At 41.7% G+C, this 27484-nt stretch overlaps 1 protein-coding gene across 1 annotated transcript in view; it reads right to left on the bottom strand.

Annotated features, from left to right (window-relative positions):
- C6H9orf85 (chromosome 6 C9orf85 homolog) overlaps nt 1–27325 on the bottom strand; it is a 34280-nt gene extending 6955 nt beyond the window's left edge. Inside the window, exons 1-2 of the mRNA XM_034773658.1 lie at nt 27159–27325; nt 2634–2740 (exon numbers count right to left, since the gene is read on the bottom strand). Coding sequence (XP_034629549.1) covers nt 2634–2740; nt 27159–27260 — 209 coding nt within the window. The 5' untranslated portion in view covers nt 27261–27325. The remainder of the gene's footprint in view (nt 1–2633; nt 2741–27158) is intronic.
- Nucleotides 27326–27484: the final 159 nt, after the last annotated feature.

Raw genomic sequence — 27484 nt, 5'->3', positions numbered from 1 at the left:
CAAAACATTGTTTTTTTTTCCCCAAAAGTTTATAACTGAACATCAACTTAATACAGCTTTGAAACTACTATGCAGAAGAAAAATGCTGCTAACCATATTAATTTAAATTATAAAAGCACAGAAACCATTTCCTTACCTTGTCAAATCTTTTTTTAAACTTACTCTTTTTTAAAGTGGTTTAACAGTACTGTACTGCATTTGTGCTTTTTCGGGGAGGGGGGAAGTCTCTGCTGATGCCTGATCGCCTATTTCTGGTTCCAAGTGAGATGTGTGGCTGACCAGTCAGTTTGTATCTCTGGTGTTTAATTTGGAGGTTCTACTGTACCTCAGATGACACTCTGCATTTTTTTATTTGAAATGCTGCTTCAAAATTAAGCAATCCTAAATCTCATGTGGCTTTGAAACTATGGCTCAAATCAGAAACTATCAACTTAGCAAAGATGAAGAACCTGGTCTGAGTTTCAAGTCTGGAATGGAACCATCTAAGCTTCATGGGATGTTGCTTACATTTTATAAATGTCTTCTGCATCCAGTTTCTGGCAAGCATCAGTGAGTTATGACTGATGGAATGTCACATAACACTAGATCACTTAATAATTTCCAGCAGCCAAGATAGCATGAACAAGATGGAAAAGCTGTACAAAAATCTGTCCAGTCAAGTTGCTGTTTAAAATCAAAAGCGGTTTCAGAATACTAAATTATTTTGAGAAATTTAGAGATTAATTAGCACCTTAATAGCCCTTTAAAACCTAGACCTCTCCCTCTGTACCACTTATGGCCTGAAAGGTGATCTTTTCTTCACCTCACAGAACAGAGCTGGTGCTAATCCACTGGGGGCCCTAAGCAAGAATATTTAAGTCTTTTGAGATACATTTAGGAATTTTCTAAAAGTAAAGTTAAACTCTGAAGGCAAACTGACCTTCTCCTGTTTTTGTTTGCTTTCCCAAATTGATCAACCATACCACACACCCATAGTAACCCATGAAGTAGCCCTTGTTACTCAAGTTACTGTGAAGCAATTGATATTTTTCACTCTGGTTTTAGTATTTGGAGCTCTAGGAGGACACTATTCATAATTCTGAAATCTACAAGTAACATCCACAAAAAATTAAATGGTACAAGTTGCCAAAATCTGCAATGAAGCCAATACCTTCAGCAGACATATGGGAACTGCAAAATCAGCAAGTGTATGTGTGTACTTTTTTTACAGAGTAATGTTTTTCAACAACTTAAGTGTAGAACGGTGTACACCAGTATATAATTAATTGTATGAAGTAGTTGCAACTGAAGATGCTAATCTCCAGATGAGACTGGGTTAAATCTGAATTTTTCATAATTCTTTCATAACTAGATTTCTAAATACTAATCACTATTTAAATTTAAAGTTGAGTTTATACTGTTGTTGCAAAGTATAAATACAAGATTCCAGACATTTCCGTGGTTGACCCTGAAAGGCACAATAGGCAATCATTTCTATCAAAAGTATCACCTCATGCTCCTTTCTTCTCCGCTTCCCCCACAGTTACTGAAATCTTAAATGTTCCCCCACAGTAACACAAAACAGTGCAACTCCACCAAAAATATTTTTAAAACATTCCTTTATTTTTTTTTTTAAATCTGTTTAATGTGACCGCACATCAGTAAGCATTCTATTACCTAAAATTACATATTTTGGCCTGATCCTGCAATTAGATCTGCATAGGCTGAGCTCTGCACCCTCACTGAGCTCCAGTGATGTCCATTTATAAGGAGCAGTTTGTATCAGTGGCGGCCTTTATTTGTATATGTTGAGACTAAGGAAGATTTGATAACTGCCAGAATCATCTATTCTATCTCAGCTACTGAAGAGAATTTTTTAAAGTAAAGTTGATTTGATTTAATGGTCTTCCATCTCCATGAATGACAAGAAAAATCTACTGATGAAAACTATCACCTGCATGGAGGCCATTCATATTTTATACAATATATTCCTATGAAACAAAACACTTTATTTTGAAGCCCAATTACAGACAAGGAAGTTCTGCCTGCATTAAAAAAAGTATAATTAAGCCCTAAAAGGGTTTCTTTAGGCCCCTGTCTAACAGCTCTGTTAGATGCCTATTCAGTTATTCATTTGGTGATACTGAATGAGGTTTGACAGGCTCCAAGATTGAAAACATAAATTCATCTGATTAAAAATTCCACCCCTTTTCCCCCTCCCAGTTAATCTCGTGTACTGTAAAAATAGAGAAATTTCCCTGTCTCTGACTGACTTTGCAATCTTGGGACAATCATTTGTTTCTGTGCCTCAGGTTTGTCTATTTAGAGGATTATGATAATTAGGTTCCTCACAAGCACTGTGATGCATAAGGATGTTTAGTTATTTTAATGAAAGGTGCTATATATGTAGTGGGGGAAAAAACATCAAAAAAAACCCAATGGCTTGCATTTTTAAGAGAACAACAGTTTTTAATAAAGTAAATCCAACATTGTAAACTTTGTTGGAACTTCAGCCTACTGAATTTAGAACTCAATACAATAGGGATTACACCTTTTCTACACATCAAAATGAAATTTCTAAAAATGGTAATACACACCCCAAAAGAGGTTCACAAATTATACAGTGATTAGCTGTGAAGTAACTGTTGACTCACCATTTCTTCGGTTTTGATAGTGGTTTGTATTTGCTGAATTTTACACGCCACTCCAAGACCTCCTTACAGTGCTGACACACTCCATCATGAAGCTTTGCATTGATTTTCTTTATAAAAAAAAAAAAGGGTGCTTGAAGTGTCATCTTTTATAAATCAACCAATTAGCAACTATTCATCAGTTTAGTTTAAAAAAAAAAAGCGCACCTCTTATGAAGTAATTCCATGATCTTTTGATATCATGCAGCTAGAGTACTGGGGGAAAGATGTATTCTAATGGCAGTGCAAGAACAATGAGTTCATCTGTTTCTCTACCTGTTCTTATGTTAGTAATAAAGATACTGAACACTTCCAAGCATTCCTAAAAATCAGTACAAAGTAAGCGTTGGCAGACTACATCCATTCAAAGAGTGAAATGCATGTTTGTATGGAACTGGAAATGGATTTTGAGACAGCAGCTTTGCTCACTGAAGACTGGTTACAAGTTTAATACCTATAATTTACAATATATTGGGCTTTAGCAATGATGATGTATATTAAGTGGGTAGCCTTGGACTTTTCTAAAAGCACAGAGGAAATGGAAGTGCCACATCTTATACCATCAGAAGGACTCCTATGTCTTCCATACCATGAACTAAGTTCCTTCTGCTTTCCCTCAATTTCTTTTTAAAGAAAGAGAAAATATGATCAGTTGAACTAGAGAAGTGTTTCCATGATGAGGGAAAGCTTAGTATAGGTACATTTTGCCTCCCCCCCCGCCCCCAAAAGTCCTCCTATTCACTGAATTAGATGAGAATACAGTACACATGGAAAAAAAATCACTAGTTGCACTAGAAACTAGTTATCCAGGGAATAGGGAACCTTGGCTTCCTTAAACAACCCTCCTTTCTTCGGGCATAGCTACACTTGCAGATGTACAGCGCTTTGAGTTAAACCAGCCTTCGTAGAGCACAGTAGGGAAAGCGCTGTAGTCTGTCCACACTGACGGTGTGGCCACATTAGCAGCTCTTGCAACCGCCACAGAGAGCAGTGCATTGTGTCTGCAACATGCTTTTCAAATGGGTGGAGTATGACAGGGAGTGTGTTGTGTGTATGTGGGGGGGAAAGGGTTTTTTTGGGGGGCTGAGAGCATGTCTGCATGCTCCTCTTCCCCCCCCCCCCCAGCATTTCACAGTAATGGTTGCTTTGTCTCAGAGAAGAGAAGCATGCTAGCTGTCAAACAGAGCTTTCAAAGGGCATATCCAAAACAATGACAATCTTCCATTGTTAAGAGTGCAAAAAAGTAGTTTCCTTAGTATAGGTTCTTAAATCTTTTAATAAGCCTCAGGCTGAGTGCATGTCCATTTTATCTACTGAATCTTCAAACTTTCAGGAATACCAACTCTAATTTCTCTGACCACCTTAGCCATTTTTATTCTACCTGAATACAAGAAGCTTGCGTTCCTTCCCACCTGATTTAAGCCCAATCAATTTACTTAGCAGTTTAGAATATTTTTGCAACTATTCTACACTATAACAACCCCTACCTCTTTAGTGACAATTTTTCCCACAGTCCTACAGACAAGTTGAGAAATAAGACTGACAGCTATTTCCCTTCGGCCTTCCGTTGCAACTGACAAAAACCGGAGAGTAGATTTTTGGGGAGGAGTATTCTATTACTACTCATATCTCCTTTGATGGGTACAATCCTTGGCTCCCCCACACATCATAGATGTGACCTAGAGACCCTACCCTTACCTTCATCATCTCTTTTGCCTGAGGCCTTATTTACTTTGGGAAATTTGTGCACATGGTGATTGTTTTGGACTGGGACAGCTCCACCAGCAGTAAAAGTAATGGAAACAAATGTAGACAAGAAGCTAATGCTTTTAGTCACCATGACATCTAATCCTACTCTGCACCACTGAAGAATATCTATTGCTACTCATGCCCCCTCAAAACACAACAAAAAAACCACCCTAAGTTTTCCAGGGTGGAGGCCCCCTGAAAGTTGTCTTTGAATCCCTCTGGTAATCAGCCATACAGACCTTTTCAAGGAAAACCTATCATTAGTGGGAGGGGAAGCTACCAAGCTACTGAAGCTTCACAAGTACTTTGCAGCTGCATAAAAGAGGTTGCTTTTCTTGCTGGTACAGAAAAAAACAAAAAGGGAAAGGATTCTTATTTAAACTTAAAATTTAAATAAAAGTATCTGACCAAAGGGGACTCATCTACCAGATGTGGGATTAAGGAGAGAAATCAAATCTGGGCCAGCAAGTTCTCTTCCCACCTTTGTTCCTTGAAGAGCTTCTAGTATCTACCCCCTTTATTAAAAAAACCCAAAAACCTGTCACCATGTTTTATTGGCATCACAAGTTGAACAAAGCATTTTCTTTGTCAAGAATACTTATTATTTGTTTTTTTAATTTCATAAACAGAACATATGAGGTTTGACTTCTAGGAGTCATTAAGATGGGTAATGCGTCTTCCAATTGCTATGAACTGGCGATGGAATATGTACTTCTAGTTGGACAAGACCCCCCCCCCCTGCTTTTTTTTTTTAAACTAGGTTTAGAGTAGAGCCAAAAGTTAAAAAGAAACCAAACCTGGAAAGCCAGAACTGCTTCAGAAAACAAAATGGAGGATCATTAATAATTATAGCCATTTCAGACATCCAAATATTATCTGATCATAGCAATGAATCCTGTGAGAATTCATCTACAAAACGTACAATAGTTGATTTAAGATGTGTGAAGTAACTAAGCCTAAAAATCTCACAGTAAAATAAGGAAAAAAGCAGTGATATTAACAGATTTTTTGGCATACTTTCTACAGGTATAACTAATTACAAAGAGGCATAGTACAAGACATTAAAAATAAACCAGCATAACTGACGAGTGTTGACTGCATCAATAGAGATACTTGCATAAAAGTGTAGTAAAAAATTAGATCAATGATAAATACAAATACTTTTTTCAGTGGAAAAGAAACCACTAGCATTTTCATTTGCAAGTGTTAAAACAATCTTAACTGGAGCAGTGTGTGTGTGTGTGTGTGTGTGTGTGTGTGTGTGGTGTGGTTTTTTTGGGGCGGGGGGGACTATAAAAAAGTGTGTTGGAGAAATATTCTGCAGACTAAAAATTACTCAAATTGTCTGAATAGATCTCTTAGTGTTGAGAGATGTTTAAAAATCTGAAGTGGCCTACTAGTACACATCAAGAAGATTTACTAATTAATAACAAAACTAATTGTAGTCTTAAAGGAAAACTGCAGTAATTAGTTACACTACATATAAACAAGCATGTATTTTTTACTATAATAAATACACATTCAAAAACTAAGGCTGGGATTTCCAAAGGAGCTTAAAGCAATTAGATGTCCAAACTTTTTTTTTTTTTTTTTTAAATCGGTTCCTTTGAAAATACTAGCTCACCTTTAAAAAATAACTGTTTCTATCTATTTTAAAGTTTCATACTGTCAACCATCTCCATAGTATCTAAGCATCTTCTCCATTTGGTCAACCGCAATAGTGAAGTTGCTAATGGACTTCATGGATCCTGTGGCTCGTCTACCTTTTGGTGGGCCTGTGTGTGAAAAATTCTGCTTGGGATACGAGTTTTTGTTGTGCTGGTTGTTTGATTCTCCACCACCCAAAAACCCCCAGAAACCCTGCAATAAAAACAATGTTACAAGTACCATACTTGTTTGGAAAGGCTGCTTGCTTCTTTTTGTTTTTGTTTTTAAAGACTCATTTGCAGAGCCCTTAGATTTGAATCCTCAATTCCAAAGAGAGGAATTCCAAAGAGGAGTGTGCTGCTGTCTGAACTTACAAGACAGCATGCTGACATGCTCTCATCCCCCCCCCCAAAACCCCACTCTCCCCCCACATACACACAACACAATCCCTGTCATACTCCACCCCACCCCATTTGAAAAGTATGTTGCAGTCACTTGCATGCCGGGATAGCTGCCCATAATGCACCACTCCCAATGCCACTGCAACTGCTGCAAATGTAGCCATGCCAGTGCGCAAGCAGCTGTCAGTGTGGACAGACTGCAGTGCTTTCCCTACTGTGCTCTCCAAAGGTGGGTTTAACTCACAGTGCTCTACATCTGCAAGTGCAGCCATGCCCTGAGAAACATTTTTGTTTCCCTTGGCTTCAGGCAGCCTCAGACACAAACTTTCAACCCTGATATCAAACTATTCTCAGTCTTCAGTGCTGATTCCTTCCTAAATTGCTACCTCTAAACCTCTTAAAAGTGGGACTTGGAGTAGTGGCGGCAACGCCACTTCCTCTACTTTTCAATTTTAATTTTTTTTTTTTAATTTTTTTTTTTTTTAGGAAAAACTTTTCTGTGCCAAGTCCAAAGCTCCTTGACTTCCCAGACCATGCTCCTCCTACCACCTGCAAACAAAACAAAAACCTCTCAGAACTGGATTTTAACATGCTCCAAAGCAGGACTTAAAGGGACTGGAGCCACTCCAACTCCACCATGGAAGCTTTAAGTTTCTTCAGTCTCCACAGACTGGAGGTTACTTGTGATCCTTGCAGGCCCAAGTGGTGAACTTCAGGCAGATTGAATATCTGTTAAGTAAATGCTCCTCACCAATGCATCAAAGGCATTATGTATGGTACCCTTAGACATTTGTCTCGCATGAAGGACATTCTTAAACCCAGTCTTTCCCCCAGGATCTGCCATTACAGCTGAAAAAATATCATGGAGTTAGAAGGGACTGTTCAGAAACACTTAAATACTGCAGGCTTTAATTATCATTATGCAAATAACTACTGCGGCATAAAATGATTGGAGAATGGACACATCTAAGCAATTCATCTAGTTGTCGTGTTTGATGAACAAAAAGCTTTTCAGACCTGATCCTGCTCAACTTATGTCAACAGCAGTTTCACCATTCTCTTTAATAGAACTGCAACTAACCCTTATTTTCTTAACATGGCATATATATTTGTATTTAAGTATATAGTCTATACAATGACTTTTAAAATCTAGATTTCTGAAGAAGCAGTTTATCTATCTTCATTCTACAATTACTTAACTTTCCACCTTAGTACAGGTAAACATAAAAACTTGGTCTCAAAATAGAGTGGGTTTTTATTCTAAACTAATTATTATAGGTGGTGCAGGCAGCACCACCTAGAGTCAAGTTTGCCTGAAACTTTGCATTATAAGATCTAGCTTTCAGTGCTTACAACTTTGCCAAACAAACCGACAAGTCTGCTGTTTTCTATGCTGAGCGTCTGCCTAAGGTAGAATCTTTTTTGGAAAAGTTTCAACTAAGAGTTCAGCCATTTCTATATAATATTAGGGAAAAACAATATTCAATCCATGTTTTTTATTGCCAACCCATTTCATTGAGAAGCTGTAGTGCCTTCATTCTTTGGAGCATGTAAACAAAATTTGGCAGGGGGTTGCCCTGCTGTCAGGGATGACTTTTGCTATCCTTATGAAAAGTTGTCCAAATTTTGCCAAGTGATAAACCTTTGAAAAATCTCTGTTCACAAGTGCTCAGCAGACACTTGTTAGAATTTGGCAGTTAAATTCTCTGAAGATTCTAGCTGCCATGAGAACACTCCATCTCTTCACTGGAGCTGTGTGCCAACCGCACAGTGCGTGCACCATCCCCACACAGTGACTGAGCATGCTCCATCTCAGAGCCACAGGGAAAATCCTTCTCAGGCCCTGCAATTGCGGCTCCTGGCTGCTGGGGGCCAGCATGGTACCAGGCACTGAAACTGAGAGCACTGATACTGTTCCGCCTGTGCTCTTAATGCTCCTGCTGGTGCCCAGGCAGCATGGAGAAGGAGGAAGATTCAACTGCAGAGGGGGGAAAATGTATCATGTGACTATCATAATAGTACATATGTAGAAGGGAGATAAATTGAAATTGCATAGGCAGCCTTAATTTTGGTTTTTCCTAACTGTTGAGTGCTTGGTCTTGCAAACTTAATATTCCTTTAACACTTTTTATAATGTAATCAGATATTCCAGGTATCACCACAGCATAAACATCCTAGCACCCTTCTGGATTTGTGAAGAATACTTTAGCCACCATGCTTTTAAAGGCACCTTTAGGTATGTGCCTTTTCTGTATGCTAATTTACAGTGTGATAATTTAAAAAAAAAAACAGCACTCTGGGATAAAGTACTAAAATATGGACCCTTCCCTTTAAAACAGACCATTCTGAAAATGACCGATTTTGTTTTCAGCTAAGACTCCTTTTCCTGTTCTCTCAACCATACTCGTTTAGGATAAATGAATTGCAAAACTTAGTACTGTAGTCTGAGTTAAAATTTAAAGCCCTGCAAACCAGTGCATACTATTTTCTCTTCTCCCCCCTCCCTCCCCCCCACCCCCAACATACTGCTGAAGCAATATGCAGTAATTTGTATTCCTAAGAGCATTTTAGTATCATTAGCCTTTTTAACAGGTTACGGGAGGTACAACACTACACTTGAAGGAAGCTCATTATTGTTAAGCAGTGTACTTTTTACAAAGGAGTCAGCTTCCCTTACAGATACTTCAGTAATTTCCAATGATACACTGTGACTGGTACTGGAGAAGGAAACATTTATTACTGGAGTGATGACCAAGATAGGATCAGCAATGTGTAATGTACTCGGAATGCAAGGGGCCATACCCAAGAGAATTGCAATGCATGTAATAATGCTGAAGAACACATACTTTTCCAAGTACTAGTTGGAAATAATTCATACTTGATAGCTTCACAAACAGGTATTTATCTATGAGAAATCCTGAGTTCATTTTAATGGAGACATAAAGCTCTGAACACTATAATTATCAGACAAAAGAATGATGCTCATTTCCTGTTGGCAGTAGGTTTCCTGTACTAGCCCTGTTCCTGCAGAAACCAACTGGCATACAGCAATGAAAGCAATCAGCATATTGTATATTTTTCAGTTCTGAGGTATGTTAGTTTTAAACAAGCATCACAGGTACATCAATTAAAGATAAATGCTCTTTTTCCCCCCATCCTACCCAATCCCTCTGCTTCCTTAGTTGGTGCCCAGCCCTGCCCATATTAGTCATAGTTTAACTTTTCCTTTTTACACTGAAACTCCGAAGTTCACCTTAAGTTAAGATCAGGTGACTGGCTCACATGACAAAAAAGCTATGACTCATATGCCCAGTCTTCTACATTTCCAGCAACATATGCTTGAATAATATGAAACTACAGAGCTCCCATCTGAGGTCCTCTCCCACAAAACCATGCACTGAGTAGTACCAGTGACTTTTATTTAAAATGAACAGTACATGTGAGAACCTTTAATAAAGGTTATGCAATTGAATTTTGTTTCGCAGCAAATCACTTTACAATTTGAAGAACCAGTCCAATTTCTTAATAGCTAAAGTATAATTAACATTTGTCTAATTACCTTGTCTTCATTGGCATAATTAGTATTGAGTTATATTTGAATATTCCTTTTTCTTTTGGATTTAAGATTGGCATTCAACAAGTGTGTGATTGCTGACATTTTGATACTCAATTCAAAGCTTAAAAAAAAAAATCAGAAAAACTGACCTATCAATAACCATTAACAATTTTCAAATAAATATTTTTAGTCAACTTATGATAAAATGCTATGGAAATAAATGCATGATGCCTAAACAAGAAAGCAATTTTATCATCTTGGGTCCCGAAAACACAATACCACAATTTAATTTTTTTTTTTTTTTAAAGAGAGTAGAGCAGATTTAAAGAGTAGGAATAGGGGCAGGAAAATGTTTTAAACAGACCGAGCAGTGCAAGTGGAAACCCCTACCAGACCTATAGTGAAACACATGAATAAAGAGAAGAGACCTGTATTGTAAAACGAAAATGAGCCCACAGATATGTAGCTGGATTTGCAGTCAGTGGAAGGGAGAAACAATCCAGAGCTTTGAAAACCAAAAGGGCAATTTCAAATCAGATACAGAAATGGAAGAGAATAGCAGTTTGCCTGCTCCTCTGCAACAGAGGCTGTTGCAGAATGCCTGTAAGCCTGTCGTCCCCTGTCCTCTGATGCCTTGCCAGCATTTCCTATGCCATTCCAACCTGTGGTGTTTGTGCAGCAAAGTGAAATGTTGTAATCAGAGGGCTGGGTTGGGTGGAACCACAAGAGAGCTAAACATGTGGGAGTAACTGCCAGCTATTGTATGTGTTATTTATAGGGCTTCTGGCTTTCCAGGTTTGTTAGTTTCACTTTTGGGGGGTTATTTTTTTTAGCAATTTTGAAGTTTTCTGTAGATGTCCAAAAATCAGAGCGTTTTGGAGCTCTTTTGTATACTGTATTGAGTAATGTCTTTGTAATGTCCTCTTGTGTGCTTGAAACAGTAGTAATGTTAAAACAGTAGTAATGTTAAAACAGCACTATGTTGAAGTGCATTTGGGAATCTCTACTGTGCACCAGCAGGGTCTACAGAGACCAAGTAATATGCAACACATTTAGCGTGCTTTAGAAATCACATCTCTAGTCCATGTTATGACTCTACACATTATTTGTATCTAGAGCTTGTCTACACATAACCATTTCTGGTGGTTATTGGATAAACACCAATTTTTTGTTTGTATGGACGGTTTTTAATCAGCTACAACCAAAAATCAGCAGCCCCAGTTATAGTCAATGTATAAGAATTTAATCAGCCAAAAATTACCACATTGTCAAGTGTGGGGTTTTATTTTATTTTTTTTACATCTAGACTGTAACATGGGAATATTTTTAGTTTTTTCTATTAAGGGGTCTTTTTTGGCTAAAAACATAATCCAGGTGAAGACCTAAGTGATGCTGCTAAAAACAAAAAATTCTGGAGCTGTGACCTTGCTGTCTGTCCACTGAGGGCATCTGATTCATGCTGGCCTTCATCAATGCAGAGAAGCAGTAAGCATGGAATAACTTCTTCCATTTTCAATTGTTTGTTTACTCAGTTATTCTATTAAAACGAGATTGAATGCAATTCAAATTTGTGCATTGTTTATTGATCAACAAAGGCAGGAATGAACATCGTTTGATACTTTAATAATCTTATAGGCAGCCAGTGGAGCTTGTAATGGACTAAAACTCCCAATGGCTTCATACACATTCATGAACCAGAACGACAGGTTGCAGTGGCCCTGTGAGTATAGCTAACTGGTCCGTGTCAGTTTCTCAGAGCAGGAAACAACATTTGCAATGTAGTAGTCACCAGCTAAAGAACGCTCTGGCAGAGGTGATTAGACTGATCCCACCCATAACTGTGTTCAAACAAAACAATCTTTTGATAAGGCCTTCCCCGGGGTGAAAACATTATTTATTACCTTCCACAGTGACTCAATGTGGACATTATGAAAAGGGGGTGGGGGGGGGGAGAGAGAGAGAGAGAGAGAGAGAGAGAGAGAAGAAACATCAAGAGGAGGAGGAGGAAGAGTGGATTAACACAGGCACATCTCCTTGGAAAAAGTGTGGAGACCCTGAAATTATAGCCCTCTTTGGGGTACACTCCCTATTTTATTATAGCAAGTAGATATTCTGGGGATACCCTTTTAAACTTTAAGGACGTTGCTCTTCATTCTAAAGAGTAGAACTGAAAGTTGTTGGGGGCAGGGATTCTTGAAGTGCACTACAAAATGCTGATCTGAGATTGGGTGCAGTGGCAAGGAACATTGTCAGTGTGCATTAATCTCAGGTAGCTGTTTGACATGTCAGGTATGCATTATGAGAAGTAATGTACTCATTGCTATGCAAAATTCAGTTTAACCTTTTGTTTTTACATCTGGCAGTGGTTCCCATGATACATAACAGAAGTTGATATCACAACAGAGACCACAACCTATTCCCAAGCCGCTCTCCTATGCCACACTGTAACCAATGACTTCAAACTAACATCCTGTACTCTACTAAAACTCACAAAAGGCACACTAACCGCCCTACCCTTCATAATTAAAATACATGTGACCGCTATAAATAAAGGTCTTCTATATAAAGATACACACACACACACACCTGAAATTTCACTACAAAACCTGCAGACTCAGGATAGAGTCAGTCCACAACAACAACAAAAATTGTACAGCAGTGACGAACTCTCAATATGTAAACACAGAATGTGACTGTATACACTATATAAACTATTCAGTTAAAATAACTTCTTACTTGTCAGCGTTACAGGTGGCAGTTGTCCAAGTGCAAACAGGTCCCATGTCAATGTAAGGTACTAATAACAGACAATAAAGGGCACCAAATCAGATCACATCTAGTGACAGCACGATTCTTTATAAAATGACAGGCAAGATTTGGGTCCTGATCCTGCAATTGGCTCCATGCAGGCAAACTTCTGGCCCCACTGGCAGGTACCCAGTTGAATAGATGGGGTTTTATTTAGCACCCAATAGAAAATATATAATTATAATAATTAATATAATTAAACAGGTAATGCCAATAGCATTATTTTTCACAAACATATCCTAAAATATATTGTCTAGCATCTGCAAGTTTTATGGGAAAACTTTAAGTACATGTTAAATGAACATTACATCCATACAAATTCCTATAAAGTCAAATGTGTTACTAGAAATGGTGACCTCAGTAATAGTCATGTAATCAATATTGTCATCCAGCTACAATACACGTAGTACACTTATTTACTGACTCAGCTCATAAAATCTCTATCAAGCTAGCATTAAGATATTCAAAGGCAAGACACAATATTTCAAAAGGTCCTAGCAATGGCTGCATGAAGTGTTTAATTTTGTGTGGTTGATACAATATATGAAGCACAGAATTCTATCCTTGGACCCACATCAGTAGAATAGTGTTTGCATAGATGCAATGTCAACTCCAGAGATGAACCACCCGGACATCAAAAAAAACAGAAATGGAAGTGAGATTGTGTATGTTGAAGACATTTCCTAATCCCATCTTGCAAAAAAAATTATACCAATTCCAGAATATAAATACAAAGCAATTCAAAGGTTCTGACCTTATACACCTCTACCTCGATATAACGCTGTCCTCGGGAGCCAAAAAATCTTACCATGTTATAGGTGAAACGGCGTTATATTGAACTTGCTTTGATCCACTGGAATGCACAGCCCTACCCTCCCTCCTCCCCCCGGAGCACTGCTTTACCACGTTATATCCGAATTTGTGTTATATTGGGTCGTGTTATATCAAGGTAGTGGTGTACTTCAAAATACCACAAGTACACAACTGCACAAAGCAGGGCAGTTGCATTTGGGGTTCTGATAAGAGACTTTAGCTCAAACTGTGAGGTCCCAAATGAACTACGTTTGCTTATCTATTCTGATTAGCTCCCAGTGGCTGTGGTTCGCCGTTCCCGGCCAATGGGAGCTGTGGGAAGCGGTGCGGGCAGGAGCAGAGGTGCCTCTCCCCCAGCCCCAGGGCAGCCTCCACCCTAAACTCCCATCCCTGGCCCTGGCCCTGCCCCAGAGCCCTCACCCCTCCCCAACCCTCTGCCCCAGCCCTGAGCCCCCTCCTACACTCTGAATAAGCAACGGCTGCATTTTCTTTATACATAGGTCATCCTGATATCTTATTTTTCTCACCTCTATTTAGACTATAGTCTACATTCCATACTTGTCTAACACAAGATCGCAACAACTTCTCACACAGTTCTTTCCCACTTGCCTCACAATCCTCGCTTCTACAAAACTCGCATTATTAGGGCTACAGCTAACCTGACTCTTGCTCACAGAGGGAACTGTTTGCATTGAAATCCCCTTCAAATCCTTGTCAGTTTTCTCTACTTCCAAACACCTCCCCTTTTGTGCTTCTAGCACAACTAACACCCTTAAACCTCCATTTGCATCAAGCCTTGGATTTCATATTCTATATCAAATGCTTCAACCTTAGGGGTTTTGACTGGATGCAATGACAACGCATGATTAGCATGGACATGAAAGGTATTACTATTATTACATCCTTTACAACAACAACATCATCCTAAACTAAATAATACAAGCAGTAACATTCCCATGGCAAGAATATGATGGGGTTATTGTACAGTTTTAGTCACAAAGCACAATACATCATACTTAGTACATAAAGTAGACACTCTATAAGCTGTATGAAAGGCATTCTTTTCAACTTGATATATATTTTGAAGCATATGAATTTGCACTTGTAATTCAGAGATTCTTTGAACCTCTGGTAATAGCGAAAGCAAATTTTGAAACTGATCAGGTACTAAACTAGTCCAATCAAAGGGTATCTGAAACCTAAGGGCTTCTCGTAAAACCCTATCCGCAGGCCAATAAATAATATGATTGCCTGCAGCAGTAGTGAGATTAAAATGTATATCTCGCAACGTGGTGGCTTCAACATACACACAGCTATCATTAGCTTGGAAAAGTAGGTGTCCTGTCAGGGTAGTTCCTTGTCCCCTACCCTCCCAGCAAACATTGTCATGAACAGTGACAACTTCCCCTGGCTTCAGTTTACGTATACACTGAAGCTGCGGAGGTTCTAACGGCCAAAATGTCCATTGACTTCCTAACCCCATCCAAATGTTGGGTTATTCCAAGAGCACTGACTAGAAATCGATTAGGCATACCAGGTAGTCTAATTTCTCAGTGAACTACCCAATCCCACATGCATTCTCCCCACAGACCCGGCAGGATTTGGTATGTGGAGCCCACCCCCCACTAACCGGTCCGTATGCTTGGAAGGAGCACTGTGAACGTCCGCACTTCCACCCAGAAAATCTCCAAGTATGTCTCCATGGCCACAGATCAGATGGTACTCCTGAAGTGTCTGTAAGGGCAGTGGGCCACACCTGGTACTCGAGATCACTCCGAATGGCCATTAGCCGGTCATTCAGGAAATCTTGAATTTCTGAACATGCCAAATCCCACTGCAATGCCTTCCCAGCCTCAGTGATATTCAATACCATCTCTGTCAACAGCTTCTGGGTCACAGAACTAAGAGCAGAAATAGCATGTAACTCACCAACTCCAGCCTGTACTTGGGTTAGCTGTGCTCCAGTGATAAGGCCTGTGGCTCTCTCTAATTGTCCTAATTTCTCGTCATGTTCTTGGCTTTTAAAAATATTTCAAATTGCTGCTATGCTATTGGCACCCTCCCATAGGGATCTGGCCACGTCCCTCTTCTTTCTAGAGGAAATAACCCAGGCCCTCTGCTGTGCTAATCCAATGGCAGCCCCCCCGTGAGCAATTTGGGTATGTAGAGGTGATCTGGAAACTGGATAAGGAGAATGTATATTTGACAGTCCCTAGTGTAGTATTAATCACAGTCCATCGATATCCTAATGCATCTCTCTTGGATGTAGTACTATATCACATCTGTTGGTTATACATCTCTATATGCCTTCCGAGAGGCATTAACATTAATGGCATAAGAGTGGGTATACTGCAATAGAGTACAGGTTACATTATTAGTTACTGGAATAACTTCAATATAGGTAAAATTTCTGGTGGCAGAACAAACTCTTTGGGTATTTGTTTGATTATTCACTAATTGGGTGAACAAATAACAAGAAGGGCCTCTTTCATCTAACACATTGCAAACTCCAGGAACAGCCATCATATCTACTTCTCTATAGAACCCATCAATTTCAATTACAGATTCTTGGGGTTCATTTGTAGTAATATATTTCTATCTCTACCGACCCATTTGTTTTCCACTCAATTGTTCACTCATACGAACTATTCTGAACCTTAAAGAATAATCTTTCTGAACAAAATGTCAATAAATCACTAAGATGTGAAGGCCTTGGCCAATGGGTTTCATTAGAATATACAGTATTCCCTGTATCTGGGTAAATTACAGTGGTGGTGGCAAGGGTCGAGGGGCTAGTTGGGGGTAATGTTCGTAGCAGCAAGGCGTTTTTGGTATTCATCAGCTGGAAGCCAATTAGGGAGGCCAGTGCATTCTGAAGGTACTTGCCCATAAGCACAGTTTGCAGCCCCTAGGATAAACCTACCCCACCATTTAATTCCACATTCCCAAGAAAAAAGCCCGCAATTCCCTCCCTGCCAATGTATAATGCTCCGTTTCTTCCACTAGGGCAATTCTTAATGTCTTTTGTAGTCAGGTCATCTCACGGATTGGTAATTGGTTAAAAGACAGGAAACAAAGGGTAGGAATAAATGGTCAGTTTTCAGTATGGAGAGAGGTAAATAGTGGTGTCTCCCAGAGGTCTGTAGTGAGACCAGTCCTATTCAACATATTCATAAATGATCTGGACAAAGGGCTAAACAGTGAGTTGGCAAAATTTACAGAGAAAACTACTCAAAGTTGGCACTGCAAAGAGCTATAAAAGGATCTCTCAAAACTGGATGACTGGGCAACAAAATGACAGATGAAATGCAATATTGATAAATGCAAAGTAATGCACATTGGAAAACACAATCCCAACTGTACGTATAAAATGATGGGGTCTAAATTAGCTATTACCACTCAAGAAAGAGAACTTAGAGTCACTGTGGACAGTTCTCTGAAAACATCCACTCAATGTGCAGCAGCAGTCAAAAAAGTGAACAGAATGTTGGGACTCATTAAGAAAGGGATAGATAATAAGACAGAAAATATTGTATTGTCTCTATATAAATCCATGGTACACCCATATCTTGAATACTGCGTGCAGATGTTGTCGCCCCATCTCAAAGATATATTGGAGTTGGAAAAGGTTCACAAAAGGGCAACAAAAATGATTAGGGGTATGGAACGGCTGCCATCTGAGAAGAGATTAATAAGACTGGGACTTTTCAGCTTGAAGAAGACTACTAAGATGGGGGATATGATTGAGGTCTACAAAATCATGACTGGTGTGGAGAAAATAAATAAGGAAGTGTTATTTACTCCTTCTCATAACACAAGAACTAGCAGCCACCAAATGAAATTAATAGGCAGATGGTTTAAAACAAAAGGAAATTTCTTCACACAATGCAGTCAACTTGTGGAACTCTTTGCCAGAGGACGTTGCGAAAGCCAAGACTATAATGGTACAAAAAAGAACTAGATAAATTCATGGAGAATAGGTCCATCAATGGCTATTAGCCAGGATGGACAGGGATGGTGTCCCTGGCCTCTGTTTGCCAGAAGCTAGGAATGGGCGACAGGGCATGGACCACTTGATGTTTACCTGTTCTGTTCATTCCCTCTGAGGCACCTGGCATTGGCCACTGTCGGAAGACGGGATACTGGGCTAGATGGACCTTTGGTCTGATCCAATATGGCCTTTATGTTCTTATATAAGAAGAGAAATGTTATAAAAAGGGAGAACAGAGGACAAACAGCATTTGAGAGGTGATTTGTAGATGCCATGAGTCGAGATGAGGGGAGAAAGACGAAAAAAAGCATCACTGACCTTGGGGAAGGGTCCTGGCTGACAGGATCCAGCCAGACTGCTGTAAGCAGTGTGGGGTGAGAAACCTTTTAGCTTTGAATTCACTTAGCTTGTTAAGTTAGGCATTAATTTGCATTTTACCTTTTTATTTCTTTGTAACCAATTCTGACTTTCATGCCTCATTACTTAACACTTAAAATTTATCTTCCGTAATTAATAAACTTGTTTTAGTATTTTATATAACCCAGTGTGCATTTGGATTGAAGTGTTTGGGAAGCTCCATTTGAGATAAGGTTTGTGCATATCATTTTCTATTAATGAAATGACAAACTATGAGCTTGTGTTGTCCAGGAGGGTCCTGTGCAGTAAGATCCACATTTCTGGGGACAAACGTGAGATTGGGAACCTGCTGGTGTTACTCTGCAATATAATTCAGGAGTGGCTGGCTACGGTACGCCTATGCTGTAACTGGGAGTAATTTACAAACTAGAGGCTGTGTGTGAGCAGGCCACAGTGTAAAAGGCACCCCAGGCTGGAAAATTGAGGGGTGACAGCTGTCCATCAGTCTACATTGTACCCTGGGTAATGTCACACTTGTCCATTTCAAATCAACCTCAGTTCCTAAAATATAAGTACACGGCAAGGTAACATCCCACCTTCAATCACATACTAATAGGACAGATGGGCCATGCAGTATATGCTGAAGACATGTGGACGGGGCATAAGGAGCAGTTGAAAGAAAGAAGCATGACTTAATTGGCAGTCGCACTGCACAACAGCTTCAGTTACCAAATGCTTCTAAGATGCTGTTCCATATACAACACATTACAATGGTCAACGTGAAAAGATAAGAATAACTGTAACAGAGCCCCCATCAGAAAAAATCTGGCTCTTCTCACCACACACCGATTAGAAAAAAAAATGGTCTTGCCTTCAGCTGTGCAGCCAACTGATCCCCAAATTGGTTTTTTTTGGTTTTTTTTATATAAATAAAAAGTAGCTGGCCCACTCCCTTGACTACGAGGGCTGATATCTCCACCATTTCTTCCTGTTATTTTCCTCCCCCCTACCCTCCAACCTGATGATAGCTCCTATCAGGGATGAACCGCAGACCTCTAGCTGTCATCCCTAGAAAACCCTCTCCCCAAAACAAGACTTTTAAATGAATATATTAAGATTATTAAGAATGATTAATAATAGTTATGCAATTAAACTAGAGCTCTAATCCTGCAATTCACAATGTACTGACTCATGTGCAGCGCCCCCAAAGACTTCAGTAGGGCTCTATGCAGGCATGAAAACCTACCAATGCATTGTAAATTGTAGGATTGGGGCCTCTGTCACTAAAACAAAGGAAGGTGAAGCAAGAAATGATTAATGGAACATTAATCAGATCTGAAAAATGTGCTTTATTCAGAAGACTTTAGCAATTCTAGAGCCTAATCATTATTGCAATACATGAATGTTCTATAATAACAGGCTAAATTTACATGATTAAGGAATGGCTCAGAGGTTGTATGGGACAGGAATAAGAATCCAATTTTTTTTTAAAGTTTTCGGAAAGAGTGAGTCCTTGTTAATGGGATTTTGGTGATGAGGGTAACCTACCAAATTAATAAAATATGGTTTAATTTTAGAAAACATTAAAAAGATGTCTGACATACATTCAAACATAATTAATAAAAACAATACAGCGATTTCTCCCCAAAAGCCTGGGGGGAAAAGTGCTCTGCAGTAATGGAGAGTAGAAGTGGGAATGCTTGTATTACAACTTAGATAACCTGAATGCCCAAGTTGGAACTCAGCAATAGGCACAATCAAAAAACTTTTCAAGAATATGTAGTGTTGTGTAGCCAATTCTAGATGCGTGTCATGTTTCTACTATGTTAATTAGCAGAGGAAAGAAGGTTAATAAATAATCCCTAATCATATCATAGCAAACTTTAGTGAATATTTCATTGATTGAAAATTTTCCTAATGATCCTAGAACTGTGTTTACTGCAGAACTCCCTGAAGCCTGGTGTGACGTTATTGACATGAACTGGTATCGTATAGATCATTGTTGCAACCAGGGTCCTGTAGCGGCACCAAATCTTTTATAAAGGGGGTCAAATAAGGTGTCTACGACAAGGTTATGGTTTGCTAGTTATGATTATGCTGTCTATATATGTGTATCATTTTTGTAGTTGAAGTTATGAATATTGGCTCTATACTGTCTGTATTTCAAACTTATGCTATGCTTCTGGGTGACACACCAGACAAGTTCATGTCAGCTCTGCCTAGCCTGCTTGATGGCCCATTAAGGACCATCAGCTATACAACTGACCCATTGAGAGAAGGCAGATACGCCTTGTAACTCTGCAAACTATGCAGGAACTTGCCCATGTGACTCCAGACTCCATTTTGCTGTAAGTTTCCACAGTAAGAACAAAGAGGTGTTCTTACACCTTGAAAAGACTATAAAAGGCCTCATCTCTATCTTGTCCTCAATCCTGCTTCTTACCGCTGGAGGGACTTTGCTACAAATGGAAGCTCTACACTAATGACCCATCCCAGCTGTGGATGTACTCCCAAGACTTGATTTGAACCTGCAGTTTGTTCCATCACTGCTACAAGCCTGAACCAAGAACTTTGCCATTACTGTATGATTTTAGATTCTGAAGGATTGGCAACAGAGTGATTTGTGGATAAGATCTGATTTGTATATTGACCTGGGTCTGAGGCTTGGTCCTTTGGGATCGAGAGAACTATTTTTCTTTTACTGGGGTATTGGTTTTCATAACCATTTCCCCCCACAGCTAGTGGCACTGGTGGTGATACTGGGAAACTGGATTGTCTAAGGGAATTGCTTGTGTGACTTGTGGTTAGCCAGTGGGGTGAGACCAAAGTCCTCTTTGTCTGGCTGGTTTGGTTTGCCAGGTGGAAAAACCCAGCCTTGAGCTGTAACGGCTCTGTTTTAAGCAATTTGTCCTAAATTGGCACTCTCAGTTGGGTCCCGCCAGAACCAGCATCGTTGCACGTGGCTCTCTAGAATTTTTGGTGTCCTAGACAAACTGGAAAATGTACACCCAACTCCTGCAGTGACCCCCGCCCCCCCACAACAATCATCATAGAACTGTTGGATGCTCCAGAAAGTCACCTGATCCGCTAGGAGAGCTTTCTCTACAACCTACTACACCTAACACCGCTGTATTAATTTAATTATCTCCCTTTTCTTAGTTATTTCCTTTCCAAAATCCATTCACTTAAGTAGGCTTAGCCCTGGTCTACACTACAAGTTTTAGGTCGAATTTAGCAGCGTTAGATCGATTTAACCCTGCACCCATCCACACGACAAAGCCATTTTTGTCGACTTAAAAGGGCTCTTAAAATTGATTTTGGTACTCCTCCCCGACGAGGGGATTAGTGCTGAAATTGACCTTGCTGGGTCGAATTTGGGGTAGTGTGGCTGCAATTCGATGGTATTGGCCTCCGAGAGCTATCCCAGACTGCTCCATTATGACCGCTCTGGACAGCACTCTCAACTCTGATGCACTGGCCAGGTAGACACGAAAAGCCCGGCGAACTTTTAAATTTCATTTCCTATTTGGCCAGCATGGCGAGCTGATCAGCACAGGTGAACAGACAGAGCTCATCAGCACAGGTGACCATGGAGTCCCAGAATTGGAAAAGAGCTCCAGCATGGACTGAACGGGAGGTACTGGATCTGATCGCTGTACGGGGAGACGAATCCGTGCTATCAGAACTCCATTCCAAAAGACGAAATACCCAAATATTTGAAAAAAATCTCCAAGGGCATGAAGGACAGAGGCTATAAACAGGGACCCGCAGCAGTGCCTCGTGAAACTTAAGGAGCTCAGGCAAGCCTACTGAAGAATCAGAGCGGCAAACAGCCACTCCGGGTCAGAGCCCCAGACATGCCACTTCTATGATAAGCTGCATGCCATTCTAGGGGGTGCCCCTACAACTATCCCACCCCCTGCGTGGACTCCAATGGATTCTCATGCAACAGGGATGCAGATTTTGGGGATGAGGAAGATGATAGCACATAGCATGCAAGCAGAGAAAACGTTTTCCCTGACAGCCAGGAACTGTTTATCACCCTGGACCCAGTACCCTCCCAACCCACCCAAGGCGGGATCACGGACCTTGAAGGCGGAGAAGGGACCTTGGGTGAGTATACCTTTGTAAATATTGTACATGATTTAAAAGCAAGCACGTGTAATGATTAATTTGTCCTGAAAATTTGGGATGCATTCGCGGCCAGTACAGCTACTGGAAAAGTCTGTTAATGTGTATAGGGATGGAGCATAAATCCTCCAGGGACATTTCAATGAAGTTCTTCTGAATGTACTCCCAAAGCCTCTGCAAAAGGTTTCTGGGGAGGGCGGCCTTATTCCATCCTCCATGGTAGGACACTTTACCACGCCAGGCCAGTAGTACGTAGTCTGGAATCATTGCATAACAAAGCACGGCAGCGTATGGTCCCGGTGTTTGCTGGCATTCAAACAACATCCGTTCTTTATCTCTCTCTGTTATCCTCAGCTGAGTGATACAATTTATGGTCACCTGGTTGAAATAGGGGAATTTTATTAAGGGGACATTCAGAGGCAGCCCTTCCTGCTGGGCTGTTTGCCTGTGGCTGAACAGAAGTCATCTCCGCTGTGCGCCACGCGAGGGGAAGAGGGGAGTGAAGCGATCATCCCAGAGAATAGGGTGGGGGGAGGAGAGGGGGTTTGTTGGGTTTGTGCTGCATATTAATCTGAAAATCGCAGCCCCTCCTTTTTAAATGGCCAACCCAACGGGTGCTTGGTACGGGAAATGAGGGCGCTGCTGTTTGAAACCATGTAATGTTAACAGCTTGGTTCACCGTGAAAGAGTCTACCCATTCTTCTCTAAAATGTGTCTTTTTAAATACTACTCTCCCTTTTTTCCTCCTGCAGCTGCAAATGTTTCAACGCCCGCTGTATCATCTGTGTCCCAGAGGCTAGCAAAGATTAGAAGACGAAAAAACCGCACTCGTGATGAAATGTTCTCTGAGCTCATGCAGTCCTCCAACACTGAAAGAGCCCAGCAGAATGCATGGAAGCAGACACTGTCAGAGTGCAGGAAAGCACTAAATGAACACGAGGACATGTGGCAGGATCAAGATGATAGGTGGCATCAGCGGGCTGAGAGGAGGCAGGATGCAATGCTGAGGCTACAAGAAGATCAAACTGATATTCTCTGGCGTATTGTTGAGGTGCAGGAAAGGCAGCAGGAGCACAGACCGCCACTGCAGCTCCTGTGTAACGAACTGCCCTCCTCCCCAAGTTCCATAGCCTCCTCGCCCAGATGCCCAAGAATGCGGTGGGGGGGCCTCCGGGAACCCAACCACTCCACCCCAAAGGACTGCTAAGCAACAAAAGGCTGGCATTCAATAAGTTTTGAAGTGAAGTGTGGCCTTGTCCTTCCCTTCTCTCCCACCCCTCCTGGGCTACCTTGGCAGTTATCCCCCCATTTGTGTGATGAAGTAATAAAGAATGCGTGAATTTGAAAAAACAATGACTTTATTGCCTCTGCAAGCAGTGATCAAAGGGAGCAGGGGAAGGCGGTTGGCTTACAGGGAAGTAGAGTGAACCAAGGGGGTGGGTTTTCATCAAGGATAAACAAACAGGACTTTCACACTATAGCCTGGCCAGTCATGAAACTGGTTTTCAAAGCTTCTCTGATGCGCAGCGTGCCCTGCTGTGCTCTTCTAACCACCCTGGTGTCTGGCTACACGTAATTAGCGGCCAGGCGATTTGCCTCAACCTCACACCCCGACATAAATGTCTTCCCCCTTACACTCATAGATATTGTGGAGCACACAGCAAACAGTAATAACAATGGGAACATTGGTTTCGCTGAGGTATAACCGAGTCAGTAAACTGCGCCAGCGCACTTTTAAACATCCAAAGGCACATTCTACGACCATTCTGCACTTGCTCAGCCTATAGTTGAACAGCTCCTGACTACTGTCCAGGGTGCCCGTATATGGCTTCATGAGCCATGGTATTAAGGGGTAGACCACACAGACCAAAGTTCCTAAAAATGCGAGTGTCATGTACTTTTCCCGGCCATCCCACGTTGATGTTGGTGAAACGTCCCTTGTGATCCACCAGTGCTTACAGCACCATTGAAAAGTATCCCTTTCGGTTTATGTACTGGCTGCCTTGGTGCTCCGGTCCCAAGATAGGGATATGCGTTCCGTCTATCGTCCCACCACAGTTAGGGAATCCCATTGCAGCATTTCCCAGAGTCACTACCCTTGATAGCAGCAGCTCAATGATCGAGTTGGCTACTTGGATCACAGCAGCCCCCACAGTAGATTTGCCCACTCCAAACTGATTCCCGACTGACCGGTAGCTGTCTGGCGTTGCAAGCTTCCAGAGGGCTATTGCCACTCGCTTGTAAACTGTGAAGGCTGCTCTCATCTTGGTATTCTTGCGCGTCAGGGCAGGGGGAAGCAAGTCACAAAGTTCCATGAAAGTGCCCTTATGCATGCAAAAGTTTCGCAGCCACAGAGAATCATCCCAGACCTGCAACACTATGCGGTCCCAACAGTCTCTGCTTGTTTCCCAGGCCTAGAATCAGTGTTCCACGGCACGAACCTGCCCCATTACCACCATGATGTCCAAATTGCCAGGGCCCATGTGCGCTTTGAGAGACGTCTGTGTCCATGTCCTCATCACTCTCCTCACCACGCTGCCGTCGCCTCCTCGCCTGCTTTTGCAGGTTCTGGTGTTGCATACACTGCAGGATAATGCGCGTGGTGTTTACAGTGCTCATAACTGCCCTGGCGATCTGAGCGGGCTGCATGCTTGTGTGGTATGGTGTCTGCGTGGAAAAAAGGCGCGAAAAGATTCTCAGCCGTTGCTCTCACTTTGGGGGGTGTGGTGCTGACGACATGTACCCAGAACCACCCACGATGATGTTTTTAGCCCATCACGCATTGGGAGCTCAACCCAGAATTCCAATGGGCGGTGGAGACTGCAGAAACTGTGGGACAGCTACCACATTGCAACACTCCGAAAGTCTATGCTAGCCTCGGTATTGTGAATGCACTCTGCCGACTTAATGCGCTTAGTGGGGGGAGGGACACAATCGACTGTATCAAATCGATTTCTAAAAAAATCGACCTAATTTTGTAATGTAGACATACCCTTAAAGAAATTGACAAGAAATATAAATATAAATCCTTTGTTCTTAATGCCACCAGAAATTAGTAACATGATTTTTTTACAACTCTATATTAATTAACTTCAGTTTAGAGCAGTGGTTCTCAATCTTATTAGATCAGCCCGCCCCCCCTTTCCCTTTGTGTCTGTAGTCATTTACACCCCTCTCCTCACAAAAGTACCACCACAGAGCTCTGAAAGCAGAGTGGAGAGCAGCAGCTGCTGGCTGGGCACCCAGCTCTGAAGGCAGCACAATGCCAGCAGTAGCACAGAAGTAAGGGTGGCAATTTGAAGAGTGATATTTGTCTATATCACTTTTCACAGCAAACTTGGCACCCCATTGCCATCCTTCTTCTGCGCTGCTGCTGCCACCCTGGGGCTAACAGCTGGAGTCCCCTGCCTCCAGGCGAAGGATGAGTGTGAGGGGAAGGAAAGCCTGATCCCAGGCTGCCTTCCAGTGAGAGATTGGGAGGGAGAAGAGCCAGGGGTGGCAGGGCTCCAGCTGTCCTCTTTATCCCTGCCTCCCAGGTGTGCACAGCCTTTCTGCACAAGCCACAACCATCTGGGGCTAACAGCCAGAGCTCTTTTATAAAAAAAAAAAAAAAAAAAAAAAAAAGCCGTTTATGCCTCTTTAAGGAGGTCCACCCCATAGTCTGAGAACTGCTGGTTTAGAGAAAGAATTAGAGTAGCCAGTTTTGTTTTTGAGCCAGCATATTTTGGTTGTGATGCACTAGCACAAACAAGTTAATGACAGAGTCAAGAGCAGAATTCAGAGTGTTGATTCTCAGTCTATGCCTTATCCAGAAGATCATCATCATAATAAACAGTCCTAGTTAAAGTGCTCAGTGTTGTACAACTTAAAAATTACTATAAACAATTGAAATATTACAGGTGTATATAACTGGTAACTACAAAAAAATAGAGACCAATTTCTATATACATTTTAGTGAAGTTAGTTATAAGTATTTAAACATTTATTGCAGGGTGGTGAACTAGAGCTATGTGAAACTGTCAGGTTATAATGATCAGGGTCCATCTGAATGTTTGTTTCAGTTTTGTGTCTCAGAGGTGTACACACACCAGGAGTTTTTGTTTTGAATTAATCCTAAAACTGAAAGTAAATCCCAAAAAAGAAGTTTGTCAGTTCAGCATTAAGCAAACCTGTGAATCTTGCATGGTTTTATTAGACTTAAGTCAGCCAGAGCCACTCGCAAAGTTCATAAACCATTCAAAGACTTTGGTTTGCATCTGTAACAAACCATAAATGATTCAATGGCAAAGATTTCCCAGCTGTAAAATGGGGATATTTACCTAGCTTCCAGGGGTGGTGTTAATAAATTAAGGCATATGTTACTAAACTGCTGAGACCTTAGGCTATAACAGTATTATTACACAAATCTTACATTTTTAGCCTAAGCGAGGCTGACAAAGGGTCCCTTTACATTCCAGTTTAGGCAGGTTTACAAAGAGCCAACAAGCTGGGAGCAGAAGCTAACCCCCCTTTCTCCCATTAGCGGGCTGGAGAGAGCGTTCATCCCCAGATGTGGCTTCCATGCCTGGTTTTCAATGATGCCAGTTGAGATTATTAGTCATTTCAGCTTGTCAGGCAGCTGCCCATAACCTAAACCTCCCTTGTACGAACAATGCGCCGCCACCCCGGCCCCCCATTACCCAGCTCAGGGGCTCCCAGCCGGCCAGCACAAACACGCGCTTCCCCGCTCACCCCGATCGCGCCCTGCTCAGGTTAGAGGTTTAACTGCTGTTTATCGCACGTTAACGACGATTGCTCAGCACGGGCTAGTGACAGAGCACGTGACGGGCTTACCGCGGCACCTAACGTGCACCCCTGCTCAAGTTCCCCACTTCCGCCCGGCCCGACAGCTCCCGCAGGGGCTGGCTCTGCAGACGACCCGGGCACACGAGGCCCTAGGTCCGGCTGCTCGCAGCACTTCAGCGCTCTGTCGGGGGAAGCCCTCGGCGCACGGGCTCTGGCAGCGCCCCCCTCCCCCCGGCCTGGCCGCTCCGTACCTTGCGCTGGGCGCTTGTGTCATACTTGTCATTTTTGAAGACTTGCGAGTTCTGATGTCTCTGGGGCCGTGAGCGGGCCACGTTCCCCCTCTGGGAACTCATCCTTCCGCACCGGGAGTCAACGGCGCCGCACGTGGCTCCCTGGCCCGCCCCCTGACCCGGAACCTCTCGCCCCACCCCACTGCCGGCCTCGTGACCCGATTGGCTGCGGTGCCAAAGGCAATCGAGCTCTCCCATTGGCCGGGGCTCAATGTCAATCGGCTGCTTTGTATGCCGGGATTTGCTCCCCTCCGGATTTCTTGTGCTTCCTCATTGGCCCTAGTCGG

This window comes from Trachemys scripta, chromosome 6 (genome assembly GCF_013100865.1).
Source record: "Trachemys scripta elegans isolate TJP31775 chromosome 6, CAS_Tse_1.0, whole genome shotgun sequence".
Taxonomy (NCBI): Eukaryota; Metazoa; Chordata; order Testudines; family Emydidae; genus Trachemys; species Trachemys scripta.
The sequence above is the reverse complement of the archived record's forward strand: the minus strand, read 5'-3'. Positions and strand labels throughout refer to the sequence as shown.